Source organism: Vulpes lagopus, chromosome 3, assembly GCF_018345385.1.
Source record: "Vulpes lagopus strain Blue_001 chromosome 3, ASM1834538v1, whole genome shotgun sequence".
NCBI lineage: Eukaryota > Metazoa > Chordata > Mammalia > Carnivora > Canidae > Vulpes > Vulpes lagopus.
The window spans coordinates 14,493,472-14,519,756 of record NC_054826.1 but is presented as its reverse complement, the minus strand read 5'-3'; the positions used below and the strand labels follow the sequence as shown (position 1 = coordinate 14,519,756).

The following is a 26,285-nucleotide window of genomic DNA, read 5'->3' as shown; positions in this document are numbered from 1 at the left end:
ATTAGCAGTCACCTCCCATTCCCTCCTCCCCATCAGGACTAAGCAACCCCTCAATCTACTTCCCATCTCTGCAGATCTACCTTTTCTGGCATTCACATTGTGTAATTTTTAAAACCTGAAAAAAAAATGAAGCCATTTTTATTTGGAAAAGCAAAGGGAGGTAAGTTGATGACAAGACCTTTTGGTGAAAATAAAAATGCAAATCCTTCTAGTGCAGGATTAGGTGATGTATGTTTATTTCCTTTTTAGCCTTGATTGCTGATCCAAGAAGGAAGCGGATTTGGGCCATAACCATCACGATGATAGGTGTAGTTTTCTTTGATTTTGCTGCTGACTTCATTGATGGGCCCATTAAAGCCTACTTATTTGATGTCTGCTCTTATGAGGATAAGGAGAGGGGCCTCCACTACCATGCCTTCTTCACAGGTAGGGAATATTCCAGAAAATCTTTCCTTAAGCTCCCCAGACAGGGAGGCATTTCCACTAAAGCCAGCCAGTGTCTACACGCGTCAGAGTTTTTGAATGAAAGGGTCTGTTGATGGAATGCTCCCATCACGCGGCTCTGTCTTTCAGTGCATTTCTCTAAACAAATCAGCTTGTGACTGGGCTCTGGAGGTTTTGCAAAGGAAGTTTACATAAGAGCTTTCTGAGGAATCATTTGTGGAGACATTTACAACTGCAATGAAAAGGGGCCCTTGTGCACTTTACTTTTTTTTCTTTTTTAAAATCAGTAATGTAGCATCAGCATTACTTAGGAACTTGTTAAAAATGCAGCTTCCTGGGCCTCTCTCCTCCAGTTATTTTGGTTCAGTGGGTTTGAGATGGGACCCAGAAGTCTGCATTTTTAAAAGGATCCTGGATGATTCTGTGGCAAGTTTCCTAAGAACCGCATTTAAACGCAAAAATAGAAACAAACCAAGCAAATTCAAACAAACTTAAATAAAACCCATTAGTCCTTAGTTATATAAAAAGTTGGCATTTCCTCAACCTCCTGGTTTGAAAAAGGCCATGCCAGGACAATGAGGGTTCTCTTTGATTCTTGGGGCTTTTGCCGGCTTCCTTTGGTTGCTGTTGGGTCATTCATTTAAAGTGATGCTAGCAATATTCAATATGAATTTATAGAGCACCAGTCAGGAACCCCCTGGGGAAAGGGGTTATACAGAAGATTATAGCACCATCCTGGCCTGGGAGGGGTTTTATTTATTTTTATTTTTTATTTTTTTATTATTATTTTTTTAATTAATTTTTATTGGTGTTCAATTTACCAACATACAGAAAAACACCCAGTGCTCATCCCGTCAAGTGTCCACCTCAGTGCCCGTCACCCATTCCCCTCCAACACCCCCCCTCCTCCCCTTCCCCCACCCCTAGTTCGTTTCCCCGAGTTAGGAGTCTTTATGTTCTGTCTCCCTTCCTGATATTTCCCAACATTTCTTCTCCCTTCCTTTATATTCCCTTTCACTATTATTCATATTCCCCAAATGAATGAGAACATACACTGTTTGTCCTTCTCCAATTGACTTATTTCACTCAGCATAATACCATCCAGTTCCATCCACGTTGAAGCAAATGGTGGGTATTTGTCGTTTCTAATGGCTGAGGAATATTCCATTGTATACATAAACCACATCTTCTTTATCCATTCATCTTTCGATGGACACCGAGGCTCCTTCCACAGTTTGGCTATTGTGGCCATTGCTGATAGAAACATCGGGGTGCAGGTGTCCCGACGTTTCATTGCATCTGAATCTTTGGGGTAAATCCCCAACAGTGCAATTGCTGGGTCGTAGGGCAGGTGTATTTTTAACTCTTTGAGGAACCTCCACAGTTTTCCAGAGTGGCTGCACCAGTTCACATTCCCACCAACAGTGTAAGAGGGTTCCCTTTTCTCCACATCCTCTCCAACATTTGGGAGGGGTTTTATATATAGTTGGGGGTGGGGAGGATCTCTCAGTCCACCTTATTTGATATCTTTAAGGCCCAACCGAAATATTTATTTTGTCTTGATATATTGTCTCCATTCATAGCCAGGTAGGTCCCATGAGAAGCAAGATCTTAAGTTTATGTTTCCAGTGCCTGCGCACGGAAGCCTTTGGGTCAATATTCATTGTTTGAACAAACATTTGAATGGTAGCTTCTGGAAGCAGAGGCTGCCCAGGCAAGAGAGTAGTTCTTCCCTGCTTCAGGGAAAATGGAGGAGCAGGACTCAAGCCCATCCAACCTAACACAGTGAGAATTTTATTGCTCTAATGTACTTTGGGCAGTGTGGCCACCCTTTCCCAGCTCACGTCATGTTTGTCCTGGCCAACCAGTCTCTCCCGTGCTGCCCCTGTTATTAGAAGGCTGAATTTGGTATTTGGGGAACTTTTCAAAGGCTAGCACGTTAGGTAATATTTCTATGGGTCTGAGAAAATATCGTGTTCCCAGGGGCAGAGGCCAGGTCTGTTTTACTCATTGCATCCCTTTTCACCTTTTGCGCAGCCTGGCACATCATACACAAGTGCTCAGAATAAATATTAATGGAAAAAACAAAGGAGGCTGGCCTTTTCTGTTCCAACAAAGGAGGCTGCCCTTTTCTGTTCCAACTTCCAAATTGCCTTCCCCCTTTCTCCCTTTGGAAATCAAAGCTGCTTGGAAACTTGCCACCGATTTCCTGAGGAGAAGAACCACCCGCCCCCCCCTCTCCTAAATTGCAGGCAAACAACTTCTGAGTTGGTCAGGGACTCTACCTACCCATAAAGTAATCAAAAGAAAAGTTTATCAAGTGGATGAAGATAGAGGTATAGACATGTTGTGTAACTCCAGCAGGAAGAGATGGTGGAGGCTACAGTTCATCTCATCCATATCCTGAACTTCATTGCCCTGGTGTCATCTGCTTGGGCTACCATAGCACAATACCACAGACTGGGTGCTGAAACAACAGAAATTATGTTCTCACACTTTTGAAGGCTGGAAGTCCAAGATCACGATGACTACAGGGTTGGTTGGTGCGACCTTACTTCTTGGTCTTTACCTGGCCATCTCCTCACTCTGACCTCACAGGGCCTTTCCTTTGTGCACACGTTCCTAGTGAGTCTTATCCAAATTTAAAGACAAGTCCTGGGGTGCCTGGGTGGCTCAGTCGGTTAAGTGTCTGCCTTTGGCTCAGGTCATGACCCTGAGGTCCTGGGATTGAGCCCCGCATCAGGTGCCCTGCTCCACAGGGAGTCTGCCTCTCCATCTCCCTCTGCCCCTACCCATCCACCCCTGCTTGTGTGCTCTTTCTGTCTCATAAATAAATAAATAAATAAATAAATAAATAAATAAATAAATAAAATCTTGGAAGAAAGAAAGAAAGAAAGAGAAAGAAAGAAAGCAGAAAGAAAGAAAGAAAGAAAGAAAGAAAGAAAGAAAGAAAAGAAAGAAAGACACCAGTGCTGTGGTTTAGGGCCCTACCCTCATGACCTCATTTAACCTTAATTACCTCCTAAAGGCCTTTTCTCCAAATGTGTCGTCACACTGGGACTTCAACATTTGTCTCTTTTAAAGGAGAAAGCAAAACTCCCACAAGACTTCTGCTTGTGTCTCATTGGGCAGAATTAGGCCGCATGAACACCCAGAGGCCCAGGGGGTTGGAAAAGTGAGGGTTTAGAGGAGGGTGAGAGAGGTAAATCCTTAAATTGAATTTTAATTCTGTTAGCTAGGAGGAAGGGGTAATTATTATGGAATAGGCCAAAGTTGGTAGCTATCACATAGAATGCAAACACAATCGAGTACTAGCTTAATGAGAACAGTTAAAGGCCAAGACAAGAAAGAACTTACAAAGCCCAATCTATTGATGAATAATCAAGAGGTAATTGTATTTTAAAATTATACTCCAGTTCACAATGTTATCTGATCACATTTATTATAATACTATTCATAGGCTCCCCTGTATTCTGATTCAGTATGTATTTATCTTCTTTTTACAAGATTTTATAAACTACACAATTTGTAAAAATATGAGGGTTTACTTCCCCATGGCTTCTAACCCATTGCCTTCTTGGTAGCAGGTACGTAGAAATGTTAGTTGCGTAAAAGGAGACTCTTGGTTTCATAACCCTTATATTTCATGTAGCTTTACACCAAGTTGGCAAATTGCATCCGTCAGATGAATACGTTCATTTAGTTACCTTGTTTTGTCTCACGATCAGCACTGAGCTCTCAATCCCAGCCAACTGTCTCTGATTATAGGAGGACCCCTGAGTGTGTGTGGATGGCTCAAAGCAAAATCTTTTTCCAATTAGTAAAAAAAGAAAACATCATCCTCTTCTAAAATAGTACAGTGAAGTCTCACCTTGTTTAAAGCTTAGATTCTAAAGTCCCTGCCCAAGTGATGATCATAGAGAGTCTACATTATTCATAAATATCTCTTAGATCACAGATAAAATATAGTATGCCTTGATTTGTGTGCACGGACCTGCATAGTGACGGATCCATATATCTGCAGCAACATATCCTCCTTAACGTTTACTGCTGGACATGGGCTCAATGAATGGGATAGAAGACATTTATTAACATTTATTATTAACATTTATAAAATGTTAATCTCTCTCCCCTTCTTTTCAAAGTGTGAATAGTTGAATTCTTTCCAGTTAAACATAGATGTGTGACCCCACCATACTGTCCTTGTTCTGAATGGAAGCCCACATTGGAAAACAGAGTGAAAAATAATAAGCAATGCATTACCATACTGCTCTGTCTTTGCATACAGGCTAGACCTTCCGAATTTCCATGAACTTGGCAAAGAGATGTCTATAACATTCTGTTTGAATCAAGCATTTTATGATAAAGGAATGTTCGGTGTCAGGGCCCATTTTGATTTTCAGCAGCAGCAAGAAATTGTTTACCCAAGGAATCTAGTCATCTGAGTAAATTGAAATTCTTCTTTTCTTATTTATTTCAGAGCCATTTATTTCATTTTAGTCCAAGCCCAACAATTCCAAATGCTTTGCAAATAAGTGTCAAGGGGTTTGTTGCCAAAATATTTCCCAGCATATTTCTGACTTTCTTTTTTTTTCTAAAGAAAAGACTCTTCTGGTTCTTAAGGGACATTTTTGTTCCCTGGCTGCTTCTGTCCCTTACATTTAAAGGTAACTAACTATCCTTTTTCTATCCCTGACACATGTGGTAGATTTAGTGGATCCACCCTTGTCGTGCTACCCTATGCCTTCACCTCTGGGTGCATCTAGGCCTGTGGAAACCACATTCACTAGTAGGAAATTCCTTCCCTGTGTCAGAATGCTTCTAACTGAGCATATATCTACTAAGTTGAACCCACCACTTTGCTGTCCTTAGCAGTTGGCTCTATCTTGCAGCGAGCAGCCGGGATGAGGTATGATGGGAAAAGTTGTCCTGGTTCAAATCCTGGCCCACTGCTGAGTGGTTTTAGTATTTCTGAACTCTTATTTCCTCACAGGATTGTGAATCTTTACACAATGTTAGTTATTAATATCCTGCCAAATGCCCAGAGCCAGGAATCGTTTGTTTCAAAGGATCAAACACCAAATATCTATATTTAGTTCATTTCCTCTATTCCCACTGGGCTTATAAAACCCATCAAAGTTTTATTTGTGGTAACTCAGAGGAACTTGTCCCACGTACATCTTTGGAAGAAGGATGGGTAGCTTGTTGGGGCACGACCTCTTTTAACTATTCTTTTTTTTTTTTTAATATCTCAAAGCAACATAAAAATGCTCAGGCTACAAACACTGATTAGAAATAATTTAAGGGGGATCCCTGGGTGGCGCAGCGGTTTGGCGCCTGCCTTTGGCCCAGGGCGCGATCCTGGAGACCCGGGATCGAATCCCACGTCAGGCTCCCGGTGCATGGAGCCTGCTTCTCCCTCTGCCTGTGTCTCTGCCTCTATCTCTCTGTGACTATCATAAATAAATAAAAATTAAAAAAAAAAAAAAAAAAAAAAAAAAAAAAAGAAATAATTTAAGGACTAAGAAAAGAATCTTAAAAATGAAGTTTAGATAGACATGGGCTCCTATGAGCAAGCCCTTTGCACAAGTGGAAAAGATGCCATGTTTTGTGTTAGAGATTATTGGAATGCTTTCTCCTTCATGAGCAATTGCTGCCTGAGTGGGTTTCTTGTGTCAGCTGGGTTCCCTTTGAAGTTTCCGTCCCTGGTGAACTTTCATATTTCATCAGTGACTTAGCTTGGAAAGGATGTGGCCGGAATATAAGCCAAGGACATAGGCATGCCAGCTTTGTGGGCAACACGGATGACTTAGAGCAAAACGATTATTGTCTCCAAACTGCCATTTCTTTTCTGTTCAAGCGTGAGCAACACACCTCTCCAAGAATCTCAGAGAAACAAAAGTTAGGTTTCATGTGCTGGGTCAGGAAATGAGAAGTTTCAGGTATCTTATCTGAACTAGGGGAGCAATAGTAATGCATATGCTCAAATAAAGAAACTGACTTTTGGAAAAGTGATGGGATAATAAAGGTGGATACTGTCATGTGAACCATTATTGCATTAGATGTACTAGCACATATTAGTAACTTTCGGCAGGAACACAAATTGCAAATTCAGTGCATTGACCTCTGGCAAACACCCTACTCCAGTTCTCTGCATTTATTTGTTTAATGATGGAGAAGAATATGATTTCAACATTGCTTTACTGCAAACTTTTTGCCTACAGCGTCAATAATGCTCAACAATGCAAAGTATTGAATAAATCTTTATGTCTGAAATGGGCGTGGATCCCAAGCCACAAATTTCATCACTCCAGTGTTGAGCCTCATTGCCACAGGATGGTGAAAATTTAGTCTCGGTTTGGAATGTTACCCCATCCCTTTCCCCAAAGTTACTTCTAAGTTCTGGGTACTTAGAATGCAAGGGTTTGGGTCAGAGGGTTCCTGGGTTTTAGTGTCACCTGTTTGAGATGGTATTTACTGAGATGTCCACTGTCCTACCGCATCTCAATGCTCAAGCTGAAGTGGTCACAATTGAGTAACCCTTATTCTCATCTGTGAGGGCCCTGCAGAACCACGGGCTTCTTGGCTCCCTCCCTGCCATTCTGCGCTTCCCACACCATGCCAGGGTGAGGTGAACGAACTCTGTGACTCTGCGTGCTTTCCTTTCTTTCTTCTTCTCTAAGATAGAGATAAAATGCAGTTGCTCAATTATTCATGGACTCGTATTTGCAAACTCACTCAGTAAATCTTATGTGTAACATCAAAAGCAATACAGGTAGCTCATTTTCAGTCATTTACAAACAAGTGCAGACTGTACTGGGGGCAATTTGAGTCTGCCCAAGGCTCATTCCCTGTGTGAGATAGATCAAGGTGACCTCCTACTTCTCATTGGGTTCTCATGTTGTAAACAAGTGTCCTCTTCATGAGGTATTTAGTGCCAAATTATTTGCATTTTTATTCTTTTTTGTGTGTATCTGACTTCACTGTTTAAAATGGTCCCAAATGTACTGCTAAAGTGCTGTCTGGAATTCAAAAGGGCAAGAACATTGTGATGTGCCTTGTGGAGAAAATTCATGTGTGAAGTGTTGTTCAGGCATGAGTTTCAGTGCTGTTGTCCATGGGCTCAATGCTAATGAAGCAATAATATATATTAAATATCTTTAATATACCCTCCTCAAAGTGTTTTTGTGAGGATTGGATGAGTCAATATATGTCAAGCACTTAGAACAGAGCCTGACACATAATAAGCTTGTCTATCTAGACCCACTGCGAACCATTTCTTCCCTGAGGTCTTATTGCCTCCCTGGGGTCTGCCTAGAAGAATGAAGCATTGGTCCCTTCTGTTCTGGGATCCTCCTCAAGCCATTTGGGGGTGGTTCTGCTCTCCAACTCCCACTCCCTCAGTACCAGATAGGCCCTAAGAGCAGGGAGCAGAACCACCACTGCCCTAGGATTCACCAGCACATGTGCACCCATTATGAATGCCTTGCTCTTAAATCACATTTTTTTTTTTTTTTTTTTTTTTTTACTGAATCTTCCTACTGTGCCTCTGAAGCCTAAGGGCTTTTGAAACTCAGAAGCAAGAAGACATTCTTGTCTCACTGCTTTCTACTTTCATGTCCTTTCTCCAAAGCAATAAATTATCCTGGCTCAGCTTGAATGTGAAGGGAGGGCCCAAAGGGACAAGAACATATGGAAATACCACAGGACCACAGGTAGTGGTGGGTGGATGAAAACAGTGGTGAACACTTTAAATATATTATGTAACCATCTTTTAGGAGAACAATTGCCTTGTAAACCTGAAGAATGTCAAGCTACTTGTGTCTTCTGTCTCTGACCAGAGTATATATATCTTCTTGATTGATTTTCCTTGTACTCTCAGCCTCTGAGAAGACAGGTCATGCCTGTCTTATTCATTCCTGTGTCCACAGTGCCTAGCACAATTCTTGGAGAGTGGGTGCTCCATCAATCTTTAATGACAAATGGGTTCAAGGACACACACCCACACATGGTAGCTAGTACTTAGTTTGTTAGCGTGTATATGTCGGGGGAAGGTAGGAACCATATACCTAATCGAACACTTTCGTTGCTATTTTCTTAGCATATAGAATGGAGTTAGAATCACTCTCTCATGAACTCCATAGGAATTTGGGGGATTTTTTTAGTCTGATCTCTTGTTGAGGTGAAGTAGCTGGCACCACACTTTTAGCTCTCTTGACTTGAGCTATTTTGCCATCAGAATGCGGATTGTTAAGCCACACACCTGAAGCAGAGAGGCAATTATAGGCACCTAGTAGATACACAGACCCTTTAGATTCCTTGGTCCTGAAACTCCCCAAGCTACCCATTTTACCTGTTATAGCTGTGAACTAAAGAAAAACAACCCTATTTCTATATGCTTGGATTTCTTCCACGATGAGCCATTGTTCAAGTTGCATCATAAGTTTTTATGAAATATAACATCTGTCTGTCAAGACGCTCATTGTTCTGAGATTGGCTGTGGTCTGAGTGTGACAACGTGGCCTGGCTCCGTGATGGAGCCAGCTGGATCATTTGTGGGCTCTTCTTTGTCAAGTTTTTGTAAAGCCTAGTTATCTGACATTAGCAGATGTCCTGTAGATGTTCCATCTTCTGGTTTGGCCAATAACCTGGTGATTAATTCCAGAGGCCCCAACGAGGCTGATGTTGGCAGAGAGATAAATGCAGTTTGGACTTAGATGTGGGGGTTGGTATTGGCCTTTCTTGCAGCTAAGATGACTTGGCTTTGTCTTGGAGACTATCTTTGAGGATAAAATCCTTAGCTTAAGCAGCAGCAGCAGACAGGAATGCGTTCAGTGAATCCCTACAGCCCTCTGCTGGCCTTTATCATATCTGAGGGTGTGAATAGATTCAGTTTAAATGTTTCTATCCAGAGTTGTAATAGGTGCCTATGGAATAATTACCCTAATGGCCCACTGTTCCCTCAGGGCATGTTCTGTTGTAACATTTAGCTACATCCTATAGTAGCTTTTGGACAAATGAAATAGTTTTGTCTGTTTGTTTGTTTTTTTTTATCCCCCTCCCAAAAAGAAGAGAGGATTGAAAATTCCCTAAATTACTTGAAGCAGATGTCAAAATTTTGCTCAACTAATTAATGAGGGAACTGACAGGGAAGACATAAAGAACAGTTTCTCTAAGTTCTTACAGGGTGTGTGTATGTGATTAGCAAAAGTAAAAGGTTGGATATAAATTTGACTAACTTTCTACAGGGCAGTAAAACTATAACTTCTCTGTAATATTTTTGGGGTAATTTCTCTATTAGGCTACAAAAGCAATACAAATGAGAGAACCCTAATAATGTCTGCAAATTAACCTCAATTTTTCACAACTGCACATCATTGTGCTTTATCAGTTTTGCATTGTTGGTCAAATATCCTATGACAACAAAGTCCCGTTCCCTAGGTTAGAGTTTTAGATAAGGGTGGAGCACGTTTGATTGCAAACTGCTGTCTTACCAGGCTATGCAGAATGATGTTTGGATTGGCAGCACTGGTGTCACTGGGGAGCTTGAAAAGAATGTAGACTCTCAGGCCATACCCTGAATCTTTAAAGTCAGAACCTGTGGTATAGATTCAATGTTTGTCCACTAAAATGTACATGTTAAAAACCTAATACCCAATGTGATGCTATGAAGAGGTGGAGCCTTTAGAAGGTGATTAGGTCATGAGGCCTCATGAGTGGAATTAGCATGCCTCACCAGACACACAATCTGCTGATGCCACAATTATAAACTTCCCAGCTAACACAAATGTGAGAAGTAAATCTTTGTGGTTTATAAACCACCCAGTTTAGGGCATTTTTGTTATATAAACTCAAACAGACCAGGCCAATCTGCATTTTAATAAGATGTCCCTATGTTCATGCACACATGAACATTTAAGAAGCACTGCTTTAGACTGGTATTTTTTAAATCAGGCACTTACAGTTGCTACTTTTTCCAGGTCTGGGATACGTGGTGCTTCCACAGTACTTCCCACTTGCCCTGCTTGGTCTGTGGTAGGCCTAGGTTAGCCTCCAGAATGATCCTTGGATTCTAGTCACTGGACTCAATGTCCAAGTCCTTTCAGCCAGCTCTAGGCAGATTGTCACCCTGAGTGACAACCCGGCAGTAGTTGTCTTCTCCCATTTCTTCTTCTTTTTAAGATTTTATTAATTTATTCATGAGAGACACAGAGAGAGCCAGAGCCAGAGGCAGAGGGAGAAGTCACAGGCAGAGGCAGAGGCTCCCTCTGTGGAGCCTGATACAGGACTCGATCCCAGGACCCTGGGATCACAACCTGAGCCAAAGGCAGACACTCAACCACTGAACTGCCCAGGCGTCCCTCTTCTTCCACTTCTGAATTAGGGTTTCTGTAGCAAGTCTATAGGGACTCGGTTTGGGCCCTGCTTCTACCACTATATGGACTGATGCTTTACATGTATTGTCATGTTAACTCTCACAAAACTCATAGGAGGAGGTATCATCATCCCCATTTCTCAGAGAAATGCCCAAGATCACATGACTAGAAAACACCCAGGTGGGGATTGAAAGCAGAGTAAATTCCAAACCCCTAATTTCCATGCTGTCCCCTGTCACTTAACCATGTAAGCCCTTGGCTTTCAGATCTAATTCAACTGGAAGAGTTTAAATATCTATCTCTAAAATCTTTGCATCTTTGCACTGATATATTGAAAGCTTATGAACTTCATTGCTAATCAAGAGGGATCCTATAATAATTATTAATAATCAACATCCTCTCGGTACTGTTAACTAGGCACCAATAACAAATAAACTCTTCAGAAATCTTCTATACTCTTTGAGTACCCAGCTCACAGTTCTAGCATCATTTATTAGTTTTTTGTTTGTTTGTTTGTTTTGTTTATTTTAGTAATTGTTTACTTACCTGCTTCTCTCACTTAGAACTGCCTTCTGGGGAGGAAGGGATGGGGTGCTGAAGCTAGGAGAGTCCTTTACATATGTTCAGTGCTCAACAATTTTTATTGATGTACACTAAGCCAGCAGACATAAAAATAGACTTGGAAACCCTCCAATTGTAGGACTCGATCAGTCTAGTCGATATTGAATATAAGTCTGTCATTATATTTATACCCACATATTTATATGCATGAAATAAAACCACCATTCTGTTGCACAGCAGAGGATTTATTTCACATATAAATTCTTTTAAATAGGCAGGAGTCTTTTGCTCTACATTTCCTTTGCTCAGTGGCATGGTAAGTGTGAAGGAAAGAGGCATAAATGACAGAATTAAATGACAATATAACAACCATGATCTGGTAACAAATGATAAATAGTTTCAAAAAAGGAATGTGTAAGCTTTTCATAGGATTAATTAAGGGGATTCTCAACTGGGGGCCATTTTGCCTCCTATGGGACATTAGGCAATGTCTAGAGACACTTTTGTTTGTCAGGCTGGTGAAGTTGTTACTGGCATCTAGTGCGGAGAGACCAGAAATGCTGCTAAACATCCTAATGTACAGAACAGCCCTTCACAACAAAGAATTCTTCAGCCCAAAATGTCAGTACTTCTGAAATTGGGAAATCTTGATTTATAATACAACCCCAAATAGTGCTTGAAATTTAGTACATCTTTATTGGTTGATTGCTTGGTTCAGCACATGACCTCTGACACCCTTGGTATCTCCATGATTAGATAAAGAGAGTCATTGTCTAATAGTGATCCAGAGGCACCATTAGTCCCAGAACTGCCCTCTGTATCATAACAGAGTGTGGCTGGCTCAGGGGCCTCCCTTCCTCTCAAAGCCTGGGACCCACCATCCAGGACAGGTCCCATATGTGTCATTTATCTGTTTATGTACATGCCCATTGCCCATAACTAGACCATATACTCCTGTTGGCACAAGACGTATGTTTCACCTCATTGCACTCATTTGCCACAGTCTCCCATAAGTCTGTCTTATAATGCTTTGGCACTCAATGATGCTTTATTTTTGAAATTCATTGGTTAAGGAGTTTGTCATCTGTAAATATCCTCTATAGTAAATTGCAACTAATGAGAATGAAGAGTGACTAGAATCACCCATTCTTCCACCATTCGGGATAAATTAAGAGTCATGGTATTTGACATTCAGATTTGTGTTCCTGGGGTCAGGGTTTATTCTGGGTGTTTAGAGTTACAGTTAGAAAATTCCTTAAGTTTCATTTTCTTCCTTGATTCCCTTGTTTGTGAGAATATTGTCTTTATTTGGGAAATAAAATAGAGTCTTCATTCACACAAGAAAAACAAAAACAAAGTATTTCTGGCCAGGCAGATACATGTGTTTGGTAAGGCATGATGGGAAGTTGACATTTAAAGGTATCTGACAGAGTGATCAGCCCTATTTAAGTTTGTGATGTAGGTAAGGAGGTGTGTTTGGCATCCATCTCCTTACTTCCCTGGGTACCCTCCCACCCTTGGGTGTCCCCCTGCCCTGCATTTCCAGAATCACTGATGCTTGCCACCAGGAGAAACATCTGAGGAGCACTTACTACTTTGGTGCTGAGTAGTATGTGTCTTGCCCAGGTCAGGGGCACTTGTATTTTAAAATCCAAAAGGGATGAATCATTACTAATAGGATTTCAAATATTAGACCATTAGGGCAGGATTGATTTGGGGAAGTCCTTCCTCAATGTCCCCCAAATCACACCGTCTTTAGCAAAAGCAGGTGAAGCAAACATCAGAGAGACTTCCATATTTCAACATATCCAAGTCATTTGTTTTGTGACTATCAATTGGAACAAGTTCCTTTAGCTTCTAACAGAAGAAAGAAGACAGAGTCCAAAGCTGTTTGATCTTTGCAAAGGAAGCCTATTAACAGATAAATGCCAATGCAAATAATTTTACTGCAGTCCAGCCCCAGTTTTTTTCTGGAGCTTTGTAAGGGCAGGAATTATAGTTCTGCAGCAGTTTAGAGACTGCAATTTAGAAAGGCCACAGGACTTCTGATGGTGGCAATATTTGTGTCTGGCACTCGTCCATTTTCTAATCATGACCCTACTTGTAGGTTACTCTTCTGTTATTACCCCCGTATGATGAGTGAAGTCCGAGGGCACAGCAAGTACATGCCAGAGCCAAGCTTGAGCCCCTGTTTTGTGATTGCGAATGTCTTGGCCTCCTGCTGTGTTAACTCTCCATCATAAGCAGGCGCCTCTGCTGACCTCAGGGGGTTTTCCCACTGAAGGGGAGGGTCCGGACACCATGAGAAAGAAGATGGTTTGCTAAATATGCTAATACAGTTCTTTCTTGTTTTCCAGGTTTTGGAGGTGCCCTGGGTTACCTTTTGGGTGCCATCGACTGGGCCCATCTGGAGATAGGAAGAGTATTGGGTTCAGAATTCCAGGTCATGTTCTTCTTCTCCGCTTTGGTGCTTACTTTGTGTTTTATTATTCATCTCTGCAGTATCCCTGAAGCCCCACTTAGAGATGTTACAAAGGACATTCCCCCACAGCAAGCTCCCCAGGATTTTCTATTGTCATCAGACAAAATGTACCAGTATGGGTCTATTGAGAAAGCTAAGAACTGTTGTGTAAACCCAGAGCTGGCATTGCAGGGAGAAAAAACCCCAAATCCTTCTAAACAGGTAAGATGCAAATTCTTTTTTCTTTACTCAGGAAAAATATCCTTGTTCTTACCCTTCTTATTTTTTTTAATTATTCTTTTTTTTTTTTTTTTTTTTTGCTCTAACAACTTTCATACAAGCTCAGTCAATCTCTGTGAGTCTGACTTCTCTTGGGTTAGCCTATTTTCTAGGACTATTGGGATATTTAACTAAGATAAGGCATGCAAAGGTGCTTTTTAAGCTTTATATAAGTAAATGAGCATATTATAGTCATTCATTCAACAAACTACTTCGGGTACCAAGTACGTGGAAAGCACTACTAGGTATTGAGGGATCATAAAACAGATTATTAATCTCTGCTCCCTGTGCTCAAGAATTTACAGCCATAACAGAGGGCATAATAATACCAGTTTATACCAATACATATTCCAAGGTCAAATATACTTATTTTCCAAAACGAGAGAGGTGGCAGTACAGTTTGGAAATTGGAACTTTGTTTTTAATGCCAAGAGGAGGCCTGAATTATTTCAGGATTCAAACTGGATCCCATAAAATTCATCCTCAATTCCTTCATGCCATCATTGCTTACTTTATCATTTCAATAGTCTCCTTTTGAGTGTACTCTTAGGAAGTTCTCTTCCCCACTCTCGGCTCTGGGCCTTTTTCAGGTATAAATGCACCACCACCCAATCTCCAGTTGACAAAAGTGTACAATACGTTCAGTAGAGCAACTCCCAAGGGCTCAGAACCATGGAAAGGGCTTCACCAAGGGAACAGATGAGTCACATAATAAGATGCCAGCTGAATTTTCATTCTGAGTTAAAATACCCAAAGGGCTTTGAATATTTACCTTCCCAGCTTTTACAGAAATACTAGGCACAATTTGAAAGCTCATATTTATTTTTGGATGACAGGGAAAATTAGATTAACAATGAAAGTAGGATGAAGATTATGTATAAGGCAGAAGCATAAATTAATATTTGGAATGAGAATGAATACTTCTGGCCACATTCACTTTTAAAAATTTTGGATTTTTGGAAAGAAAAGAAAGAAAATAAGAATAAATCATTGAGTCTGAGGCATGAAATTCAGGCTGTTGTTGTTTAAAGATTTCATTTTTATTTTTTAAAGTAATCTCTAAACCCAACAGGGGCTCAAACCTACAATCCTGAGATCAAGTGCTGCATGCTTTACCAACTGCTCCAGCTGCGGGCTCCTGTTGATTTTTGTTCTATGCCCTTAGCTTCTTCCTATGGTTGAGTAAAAAGTAACAATCGTGCATTGAATTTATTTTTCAGTCAACATTTATTTTGACAGTTACCATATTCTATGGGCAAGAAAGTTATTTTTCCTAATTCCAGAGGAATGTCTATACTTTTTAAATACTAAGTACAGTCGTCCTCATTTATCTGAAGTTTCACTTTCTATCTTTCTGTTAACTATGGTCAACCACTATCTAGAAGCAGATGATTTACTGTTAAAAGGTCAATTTACTGTTAAAAGGTAGCTTAATGCTATGTCGTCCACCTCACTTCATTTCATCACATAGGCATTTTATCATCTCATGGCATCACGAGAATAAGAAGAGTGAGTATAACATAATCATGTATTTTGGGGGAGAGAGACTACATTCACACAACTTTTATTACAGTATATTGTTATAATTGTTCTATTTTATTATGTTATTGTTAATTTCCTACTGTGTCTGATTTATAAATTAAACCTTATCATTGGTATGCATGTATAGGAAAAAACATAGCCTATATACAGTTCAGTACCATGTGCAGTTTCTGGCATCCACTGGGGGCCTTGGAACGTATGTGCCATGGATAAGGGTGGGAATGACTGCATGAGAAGATCAGTTCAGTCATGGCCAGGAGGTTCAATACTACAAAATTGAAAAATTAAAAAAAATCAATTTATCTAATAAATGTACAAAAAGTAAATATATTTTCCACAACGAAGAATTAAAAAGCATTATTATATAAAATTAAGAATTGTAAAATAGCTGTTATAGTTAAAATAGAAACTCCCATGAGAATACCTTGTAAATAAACTAGCCAAGACTCAATTTCATTGTGTCAAGATTAAGAACAGATAAATATTTGACAAGACCTATCATCCCACAATGATTGATGTTTATAGTCTCAGTGAGTATCTTAATATTCCCAAGGTTTCTTTCTCTTCTTATATAACAAGATGCTGAAAGCTGTTTTATTCTTTGTATTTCAAAACAGTTGTGTCAGTAGTTCAAAATTTCTGATTTTCTCAAAGCTTCTGATACAAAAAAAGTATAGCTGCTGGTTTTAACATAATTTAAGTCTAAATTAAAGAATATGGGTATGTGTATTGATTGTGTGTGTGTGTGTGTGTGTGTGTGTGTATTCTATATTGTCTTCACTTTAGACTCCACAAAGGGCTCATTTATTAAAAAGATTTTATTTATTTATGAGAGACACAGAGAGAGAGAGAAGCAGAGACACAGGCAGAGGGAGAAGCAGGCTCCATGCAGGGACCCCTATGTGGGATCCCGGGTGTCCAGGATCAGGCCCTGGGCTAATCCACCTTGTTGAGCCACCCGGACTGCCCACAAAGGGATCATTTACATGTGCTGGCTCATGGCAGGATCCAGAGAAATAAACTAGGAAGAGGTACTTGACCAAAACCAGGGAGCTGATTTGCTCTCTGTATTAGTTTTCTATTGCTACCTAGCATATTACCACAGTTTGCGCAGCTTAAAACCATATTTATTATCTCACAGTCCTGTAGATCAGAGTTCTGGGTGGGCTCAACTGGGCTCTCTACTTAGGGTCTCACAAGGCTGAAATCAATATGTTGATGGAGGAGCATTCTCATCTGGAGGCTCAACTGGGGAAGAATCAGCTTTTGGGCTCATCCAAGTAGAATCTAGTTCCTTGTGTTTGTAGGACTAAACTGCTTATTTTCTTACTGACTGATGGCAAGAAGTCACTCTCATCTCCTAGAGTCTACTCTAAGATCCCTTTCATGTGATCCCTTCCACCTTCAAAGCCAGCAACCCTTGTGCTTTGAAACTCCGATTTCCTCTTCTGCTCCCACCTGGAGAAAATTCTTTGCTTTTTAAATTGCTCATGTGATTTGGTTAAGGTCACCCAGATAATCTCCCTTTTGATTGACTCAAAGTCAAGAAATTAGTAACCTTAATTAAATCTGCACAATCCCTCTGCCATGTAGCATGGCATAATTATAGGGTAACATCAGAGGACAGGGATCATGGGGCCATCTTAGAATTTAGCCTACCATGCTTTCAGATTCAAGAAATCTAAGAATTATAATCATCTAAGGGCTAGCTTAGATCTGTGAGCCTTGTCCTCATGTAGTGGTTCTGCCATCCAAAGACAGGATGCTAGATATCTCTTACATCTTGGCCCAAAGCAAACCCCATTTCCAGACCTTTTACCCTTAGGTCTCCAAAACCTTATTCAGGGCCCTCATACTTGACAGAGCACTTCCTATAAGACCCCTCTGTGGAAACCTTGGTGCCATGCCCAGAAAGTGTGATGCTGTGGGGTAATTGACTGACACGTATGTGACATGGCTGTGTGCTCTGGCTCACACAGCTGGCTGCATGTCTGCACTGAAGGTCACGCCTGTTTCCTGTTTTATTCCAGATTAGTAAGAAGATGACCATGACATCACTGCTGAGGGTGCTGATGAATATGCCTTCCCATTACCTCTGCCTTTGCATCAGCCACTTCATTGGATGGACTGCTTTCCTGTCTAACATGCTCTTCTTCACAGATTTCATGGGCCAGGTAATAAACATGTCTGTGCACAAACTCTTTGACTTGCATATCAGTCCTTCAGTCAGCACCTGTTGAGTTTCTTCTGGGCTCACCCCAAGGATGGGCACAGTAAGAATGTAAGGAAGAGTACCTTTAAGGAGCTGTCTTACACCTAACTCGGGGAAACGAACTAGGGGTGGTGGAAGGGGAGGAGGGCGGGTGTTGGAGGGGAATGGGTGACGGGCACTGAGGTGGACACTTGACGGGATGAGCACTGGGTGTTTTTCTGTATGTTGGTAAATTGAATACCAATAAAAATTAATTAAAAAAAAAAAAAGGAGCTGTCTTACAGACAGGAACTGGAGACAAGTTACTACACCCTAGAAATCTCTATGGGACCAGGACTTATCAAATACAACAAACAGGAAAGAATCAATGTGAGCTGCAGTAGTCATGGCAGGCTAAATAAGGGAGGTATAGTATAGTCCTGGCATTGAAAGGTGAATAGGAGTTGGACAGAGAGAGAAGAGGGAGAAAACATTCCAAGCAGGAATAGGAATGGCATTGTGGAAATGAGTCAGAAGAAGCCTGTTGGTTATACCAGAAGAAGGGTGCCAGGGTTGCTTAGTCAGGTGGGGGCTGGATATTAGGTGGAAGGAAGGGTGTTAATGATCCAGGGAGATACTGTTTAGACTTGATGGCATGGCATTAGGACTTCTTGAAGGTCCTTGAGTAGAAGTGTAAAAGGATGAAAGGGGTGATGCGGTCATGGGAGAATGAACTCTGTGTCCTGGGAAGGGCCCCCTGGGCAGGGACATGTCGCTCCTCAGGATGGAGAAGCAGAGTACATGAAAGGGGGTCCCTACCACACTGCATTTGTATCTCAACAGCCCCAAATCTCTTTCAGATTGTATACCACGGGGATCCCTACAGTGCACACAACTCCACAGAGTTTCTCATCTACGAAAGAGGGGTCGAGGTTGGATGTTGGGGCTTGTGCATCAATTCCGTGTTTTCCTCACTTTATTCTTGTAAGTCTCTTCCTCCTCAAGGTGTCTTCTAGAAGGCTCTGGTATAGCAGAATATTGGATTTTATGTATTTATATGTATTCTTTTGCTCCTTAAAATACCAGATTCTTGAGGTGCCTAGGTGTCACAGTTGGTTAAGCATCCAGCTCTTGGTTTCAGCTCATGTCCTGATCTCAGGGTTAAGAGATGAAGTCCCGTATTGGGTTCCTCCCTCAGCATGGAATTTGCTTGGGATTTTCTCTCCCTCTTTCTCTGACCCTCCCACTCATGCTCTCTTTCTCTCTTTTTCTTTCTTTCAAATAAATAAATGAAATAAGTAAAACATCATATTCTTGATAAATTATGGAAATCAGGAAAAACTATTCCCTTAGAAAGGACCACAGGAAGTATCTTTTTCCATACTGAATTCTATGTTATTTTCCTCATTGATTATCCTTTCCTTGGAATCCATGGGTTCTTGATGAAAGTTCTCTAGAAAATAAAGGGAAACCTTGTAAACAAGTTAGTGAAGTATTGGATGCACAAGGGCTACAGTCCCAGCACTGACTATCAGGTCTATGTTCTACTGGAGAAAGATCACTGGTGGAGTTTCACAGATATGTTTATTAGATCTGTAGATGACAGAACATAGGAGGGATGGTTAATATGCTAGGTGACAGAATTAATGTGCAAAATGACCTTAGCTCAAGTGAGGGAGGAAGGCATGTCATAGGAGCACTGTTCCAGGATTAAGGATGACAACTTTCTTTCTCAGGTACCAGCTTTCCATGAGGACTGGAGTCCATTAACCCCTGCTTAGCTAAGTTTCAGTTCTAAAGACACTGCAAACAAAGAGATTTCTGTGATTGGTTTTATTTATTGTGTTTTTATAAAAAGATTTTATTTATTTTATTTATTTAAGAGAGAGAGTGCACATGTGGGGGGAGGAGCAGAGGGAGAGGGATAAGCATATTTTGCGCTGAGTGCAGAGCCTGATGCAGGGCTCAATCCCAGGGATCCAAGATCATGACTTGAGCTGAAATCAAGAGTTGGTCTCTCAAGAGACTGAGCTACCCAGGCACCCCTGTGACTAGTTTCAAACATCCCAAACTAATGTACTATAACACTAGTATCATTTGGTGCCCACCAATGTATACGGAAATCTCCAAGCTCTGTATACATTGAATTAAGTGAAATAATCTAGCCAATAAAATGTATCCAGGCCTCCCATTGGAATGGAATTGGAATGGAAATTGGGCTCCTAATAATAAAGGGAGCTCTCCTGGATTGTGGGGAGATAGCTGGACCCCAACTCAGAGCTCTAAGATTTGGGCAGGCCCAGGGGACAGCAAGGTTGTGACCCAAGTGGGAAAGGGGGAAGTGATGGAGGACAATCCCTGTTATCATTCTCAGGGGCACTCATTCTGTCATTGAAGTGTGCTTTTTAGGGGGAAGAGAGTGAATGTATATATTAACCCCTTGTCTGACCTCCAACTAGCCATAGCACAGCAGGAAACCTGCTGCAAGATCAAAAAAATATCTTCAAAATATAGCACAACTGGGGAAAGGAGACTAAATACAAACATATAAGTAATTCATGGCCTAGTAATCATGAAGCCATAAAATTTATTTTAAAAAAATTTATGATAAGCAAATAATAGCAGCTTAAACCTTATATTTCTCCTTTTTCCCCCTTAGAGTGCATGAACTAAGAACATTCTTAGAGGAAGATGTCAAGTACTTAAAATAGAATCTGAGAGTGGTAGATTAAGGGTCTAATTATTCATCTCAATCCCTTTATGTTTTCTAGAGATGGGGCACTATTTACTACCACCTTCATTCTTGTAAGAGGAGCTCATTTTTTCCACAAGTAATAAGTATTTTAGTTTTGTGTCAATTAAAAAATAATTTTTTTCAAAGAATCCCTACCAGGGACCATTCTATTGGTCTAGTCTTAGTTCCATTTCATGGCACTTGAAAATTAAAATGCATGCTATTTTTAGGCCCCGTTGAGTTAAAAGCTCTGTGTACAATAAACTATTATTTGAATCGTTTTCCAACGTTATTTTAATGTATAAACCAGTGGGATCCCTTTCACTTGAATTAGAACTAAAATTTTATTTATAAAATACCAACCAGCCCTTAAGGATCTTCAGGGGCTCTCCATGACCATAAGATAAAGTCAAAGTCCTCAGCCTGGCATTCCATGATTTTCAGTTTGGTCTGATTCGCACTTTGACCCCTCTCACTCCAGTTCAGATTCACTACACCTCATGACTCACTACACAGGCTTCTTCAGCTCTGTGGATTTTCTACTGCTTTTGGTTTCTCCTTCTCCAGATGCTCTTTCTAATTCCACATCTGGACAACTGCTAATCATGCTTTTAGACTCAGCTCCAATGTGACTTTGTCTGTTAAGTCTTCCAAGTTCTTTCTCCCTGCATTCCAACCCACCCTGAGCAAAATCAATCATTTCCTTCAATTCCAGAGTGCACCCTCTATTTTGGACTCATCACATAACATCAGATGAGAATCCAGAATTTCTATCCAGATGCAGTTTGGCAGGGCAATCTGGTTGCTAGGGTGAAGGGTGAGGTATGATATTTTCAAGTTCCTTTTGCATAGCAAGCATACTCAGATCCATGAAAATGGCAATATTTAATACTGGAAAGTAGCCAATTTTTCATATCCTATAGTACTATTCATAGCTGGTGCTTAAATCCATCATTTCCTTCCAATCCCAATGGGAGGCACAGTGTGAGGACATAACCACAACTGGGTATCAGACCCAGGAGAGGGCGAGTCAGCTTGGCCTTTACACTTAATGATTTCTCTTCATGGATAAGGGATTCTTTGCTTGGCTTTCAGTCTTTTCTGAAGTTACTTCTGTTTCCAAATAGCCCTTTATGCTTTTTTACCTTCTTCTTGTCTGGCCTATATAATTGGATGAGAGCATTTCCCCAGTGACTACTGATGGTGTCTTTTAAATACTGAGATACCTAGATTACATTTTTCGTATAATCATTAAGCAAACAGAAACTGAACTAACTATATACTGCTCTCACTCTTAACCTTGACAACAGCTCCCTGGGGGATGGTATGGATTTAATAGAGAAAGCAACGTTGCCCACTTGTCATTTTCCGAGCTCTGATTGCCATAGCATGATCTGAGACAGTGTTTAGTTTCATAATATATTCAGTTGTAATCCAGGTTAGGTTTCTTGTCTATGTCATGTGAGTCCAACAGTTCTTTGTATAGATAGGGGAAATTTCATTCTTGAATAGACACATTTCAGGTCTTAGCATTCATCCCCTGGGTTCATGTGTTCCAGTAGAATGGTCAGGGGAAAGATAGGGAGTGTATAGATTAGAAACAGCTATTTAAAAAGAAAGAGCAGAGTTTTTTTAGGATCTCATTTGAAAGAGCAAAGATTTTTAGGGATCTCATTTGATCCTGGAGACAATCACAAAGAAGGGTTTTATTAATGCCTCTTCTTTTTTTTTAAAAAAAAAATTTTTTTTTTTAGTTGAGGAAGCTGAGATTTTGAAAAGATAAGGGAATGGACAGATGGTGAGGGAGTCAGCAGTAGGGAGGTTCTGGGTACAGTGAGGGCCCCTCACCAGCCTGGGAAGTGTTGGCCAGTCAGGGAACCTGTCTTTAGATAAAGGACATTCTTCACTTCCTTCTCAGGTGTGCAGATGATGTTCAGATGGAGGGGAAAGGGCCAAATGACTTGGATTATTCTTAAAATCTGGTTGTTTCAGTTTCCTCCAGCCTGACTTTGGGCCACGGGGCCAAGATAGGCCTGGATTGTTGTGTCCTGTTAGGCTAGACTCTGTGAATCAAAAGGACCTACTTTTCTTTCCCGTCTTGCATCCCCACAATCCCATAGCCAATGTGGGCTTTTTCCCACCTTTGCATTCTGTTGCTATTCAACTGCCTGCCGGACAGTGCCTGGTCCTTCCTTGTGGAAAAAAGCAACCTCGCAAGGCAGTTTCCAGCCCTCTGTATGCACAGGATTTGACTGATTCCAAAAGCCAGCTGTTTTTAAGCACAGATAAGGAGGTTCTTTTGTTCCTGACTCAGCATCAAAGGAAGACTCCTAAAAAAAAAAAAGTGAATCTTCAAAAATAAAGATTGTCTTAAATTACCAAGTGTTGTGAGGCACCGCCAGCTGTAATTTCTTTCTTTCTTCTCCCCACAGACTTTCAGAAACCTTTGGTATCCTACATCGGATTAAAGGGTCTTTACTTCACAGGGTATTTGCTCTTTGGCCTGGGAACAGGATTTATTGGGCTCTTCCCGAATGTCTACTCCACCCTGGCTCTGTGTACCATGTTTGGTGTGATGTCCAGCACTCTGTACACTGTGCCCTTTAACCTCATTGCCAAGTACCACCGCGAGGAGCAGGAGAAGGTGTGTCATTGAACCTCACCCCAAAGGCAGAGGGGGGGATGGGGTAAGAAAGTGTAGGGCAGAGCTAGAAAATAAGGATCTTGAAGCAGCAGCTTCACTGTCCTCTTTCCTCTGCAGCTCTGTGCACCTAGAGGGCAGTAGAGAGATACTGTTACCCTGTTATCTGATGGGGGGAAAAGGGGGCTCAGGAATGCTGAGAAAGCAGCCCAAGTCACACAGCAAGAAAAGAAAGGGGAGCCTGGGGATTCTGACAACTGTCCCAATGTCCAGTTCACCTGCAGCTTTCCTGGGGCCCCCACCCCCAGTGGCTGCAAAGGTGGAATTTCTGGGAATTATTGGTTAAGGGTAGGAGATTCCTAACCCACATTTCCCTTGGAGGCCAGGCTTTAGCAAGTCAGACTCTGTGGGCAGGCAGGAAAGCTGAGGTTGCAGGTGGTCACCCTACCAGCTGCCTCCAGGGAGGCCTGCCCCCATCTCTGTCTTGGAGATCAGGCTGGAGGGCAAGGCACCAAACTGCCCCCAAAGAACGGTAGGTTGGGTATTTCTGCTCCAAGATCAGCAGCTCTTCTTTTCAAAAGATGTAACTTTTTCTCTATGAAAATAGGTATAACATTTCCTTACTTGGCGTAGAGATAAAAATGCTAAAGAGATAACTTCAAGCTCACTCTGTCACAGTGTGAAGCTGAAAGACACTGAACACATTTCTGTGGTTCCACTGCAGGCCCGCTTCTCTACCATCTGACCTGGCCAGTGCCACAGGGTGGAGTTGCAGGGGAGTTAAAAGCTTCCAAACAAGAGTCTGTGGCTGTTCTCTCCCCTGACGAACGCTGTCACTAATGTTTCCATGTGTGCAAGGGATAGTTACCGTGAAGAACTGTCCCTGTTAGAGATAGTTGCTGTTAGAGATAGTTACCGTGAAGAACTGTCCCTCCTGGGAGAAGGTTAGGTGGTATGAGGGCAAAAACACATAAGCTTTCGATTCAGAGAAACCTGGATTCAAATCCTGCTGCCCCTACTTTGCAGTTGTGTGACACTGGGGACGTTATTCATTTATTTATTAAACATCAGTTAAAATGAGTTCATTTTTAGATAAGGTTATATGTTCACATGGTTCAACAACCACAGCAATATATACATGTGGCTCCACCTACCCATTTTCTATGTCCCTCCGGGGCCTACGTGTAAGCACTTAAGAGGTTTTTGTTTATCTTTCCAGCATTTAAAAATGAAAATCAAGTATGAATCTGTTTTCTTATTTTCCTTCTTGTGTTCAAAGTATAATGTGCATTTTTCTGCACAATGCTTTTTTTTTAATGCTTTAATTGTATAGGAATTATCATTCAAACTGTCAGAGCCTGAGCTTCCTAATTAAGCAAATGGGAATAATATGCCCACCTTATGGTGATTGGAAAATGGAATAAAACAAGGTAGTACAGTGGCCTGCCTAGCATGCTGCCCACCTAGCACCTGGCAGAGACTCAAAAAATGGTAATTAGTATTGCTGTTGTCCTATGGGCATGGTAGTGTGTGCATCCAGGGAAGAGGGGAGGACAAAGAGAAGTGACACAACCAGAGAATCTTGCATAAGGCTAAGGCCTAGCACGTACAAGACACCAGATAAATGGCAACATTACAACCAGTCCATACCAAGCACATTCTGAAAGGCTGAATTACTTTTTTTATATTGCTTCTCCTATGTAGATCTGTGCTTCAACACCCTTCTTAATCATATTTGAACTTTTAACTCTACTGAAGGAAAGAAATGGGATATTTATTGAGTTTCTATTATATTATACCTACTGACTTCTTAGGAAGAGGTATTTTGCATATATTAATCATTTAACCTTCCCAGGCATTCACAGGGGTGTGTGAGACTTTGTGGAAGGTAGGAAAAGCAGCCTCATGCAGTTTCTTGGTGACTGGCAAACTACATCTCATGGGCCAAATGTGGCCCGCCGCCTGCTTTCTACGGCTGGTGAGCTAAGAATTCTCTTAAAATTTTTAAATGCTATGTTAAAAGAAAATCAATAGAAGGGTAACATTTGTGACAAGTGAAAATGATATGAAATCCAAATACCAATGTCCATTAGGTCATATTGGAACACTGACTCGTTTATCCACTGCCGCCGCTTTTACACCACAATGGCAACGTTGTGTGGTTGCAACCAAGACCATGAAAGGATTTCCTACCTGGCTCATCACAGAAAAAGGGTGCCAGCTTTTGCCCCAATGGACTGTTCATGTAGATTAAATGTCTTCCTGTGTTTCTCTTGCAGAGACAGCAGGCCCGAGGAGGGAGCCTGGACAGCGGTGAGAGAGGGCAGGGCCTGGACTGTGCAGTCCTCACCTGCATGGTGCAGCTGGCTCAGATCCTGGTTGGAGGTGGCCTGGGCTTTCTGGTCAACAAGGCCGGGAGCGTCATCGTGGTCATCACGGCCTCTGCGCTGGCGCTGATCGGCTGCTGTTTTGTGGCTCTCTTTGTTAGATACGTGGATTAGGTCAATAAAGAGACACTGTCCCTACTCTCAGACACAGGGAAGTACATGGCAGGAGATCAGTCTCTTCTTTTGGCTCTGGAGCTTTGGGGTCTGCCCACTGGATGCCCTGTGTTATGACTTCAGCCTCAACAATCTGCCCACACCTCACTCCTCTGCACAACAGTTTGCCGCTGTCAGGCATCGCTTATCTTAGGAGAGGCTGGGTTCTGCCTCCATTCAGTGGGGCAAAGGCTGAGTGTGGGAGAGAGCGTCTACCTCTCCGGATATTTCCAGCCTTGAGAGAACTCGAGAAGCAGACTGGTTGTCCACATGACAACTGGGTTTATTCTATCATGTGTTTTCTTTTTCTTAATCAGAGGTCCGTATTTTGTTGGAGGGTCATAGTTTTCACTAATTCACCAATACTCAAAATATTACTGATGATTTATTTTTATGATATTAATTTACTGGTATTTAATTCATATTTGATTTCCTCATATAGACAGTCCCTGACTTAACAACAGTTCGACTTACCAATTTTTTTTTTTTTACTTTATGACACTTGGAAAGCAATGC

At 41.3% G+C, this 26,285-nt stretch overlaps 1 protein-coding gene across 3 annotated transcripts in view; it reads left to right on the top strand.

The window, feature by feature from the left end:
- SLC45A2 (solute carrier family 45 member 2) overlaps positions 1-25,784 on the top strand; it is a 28,126-nt gene extending 2,342 nt beyond the window's left edge. The window contains exons 2-7 of one of the 3 annotated variants that reach the window (XM_041750816.1): positions 250-426; positions 13,739-14,064; positions 17,694-17,837; positions 18,715-18,838; positions 23,075-23,232; positions 25,509-25,784. In XM_041750816.1, coding sequence (XP_041606750.1) covers positions 250-426; positions 13,739-14,064; positions 17,694-17,837; positions 18,715-18,838; positions 23,075-23,232; positions 25,509-25,730 — 1,151 coding nt within the window. In that variant the 3' untranslated portion in view covers positions 25,731-25,784. Of the gene's footprint in view, positions 1-249; positions 427-13,738; positions 14,065-17,693; positions 17,838-18,714; positions 18,839-23,020; positions 23,233-25,508 lie in introns of all 3 variants that reach the window. The other 2 variants (XM_041750815.1, XM_041750817.1) reach the window with 2 other exon arrangements.
- Positions 25,785-26,285: the final 501 nt, after the last annotated feature.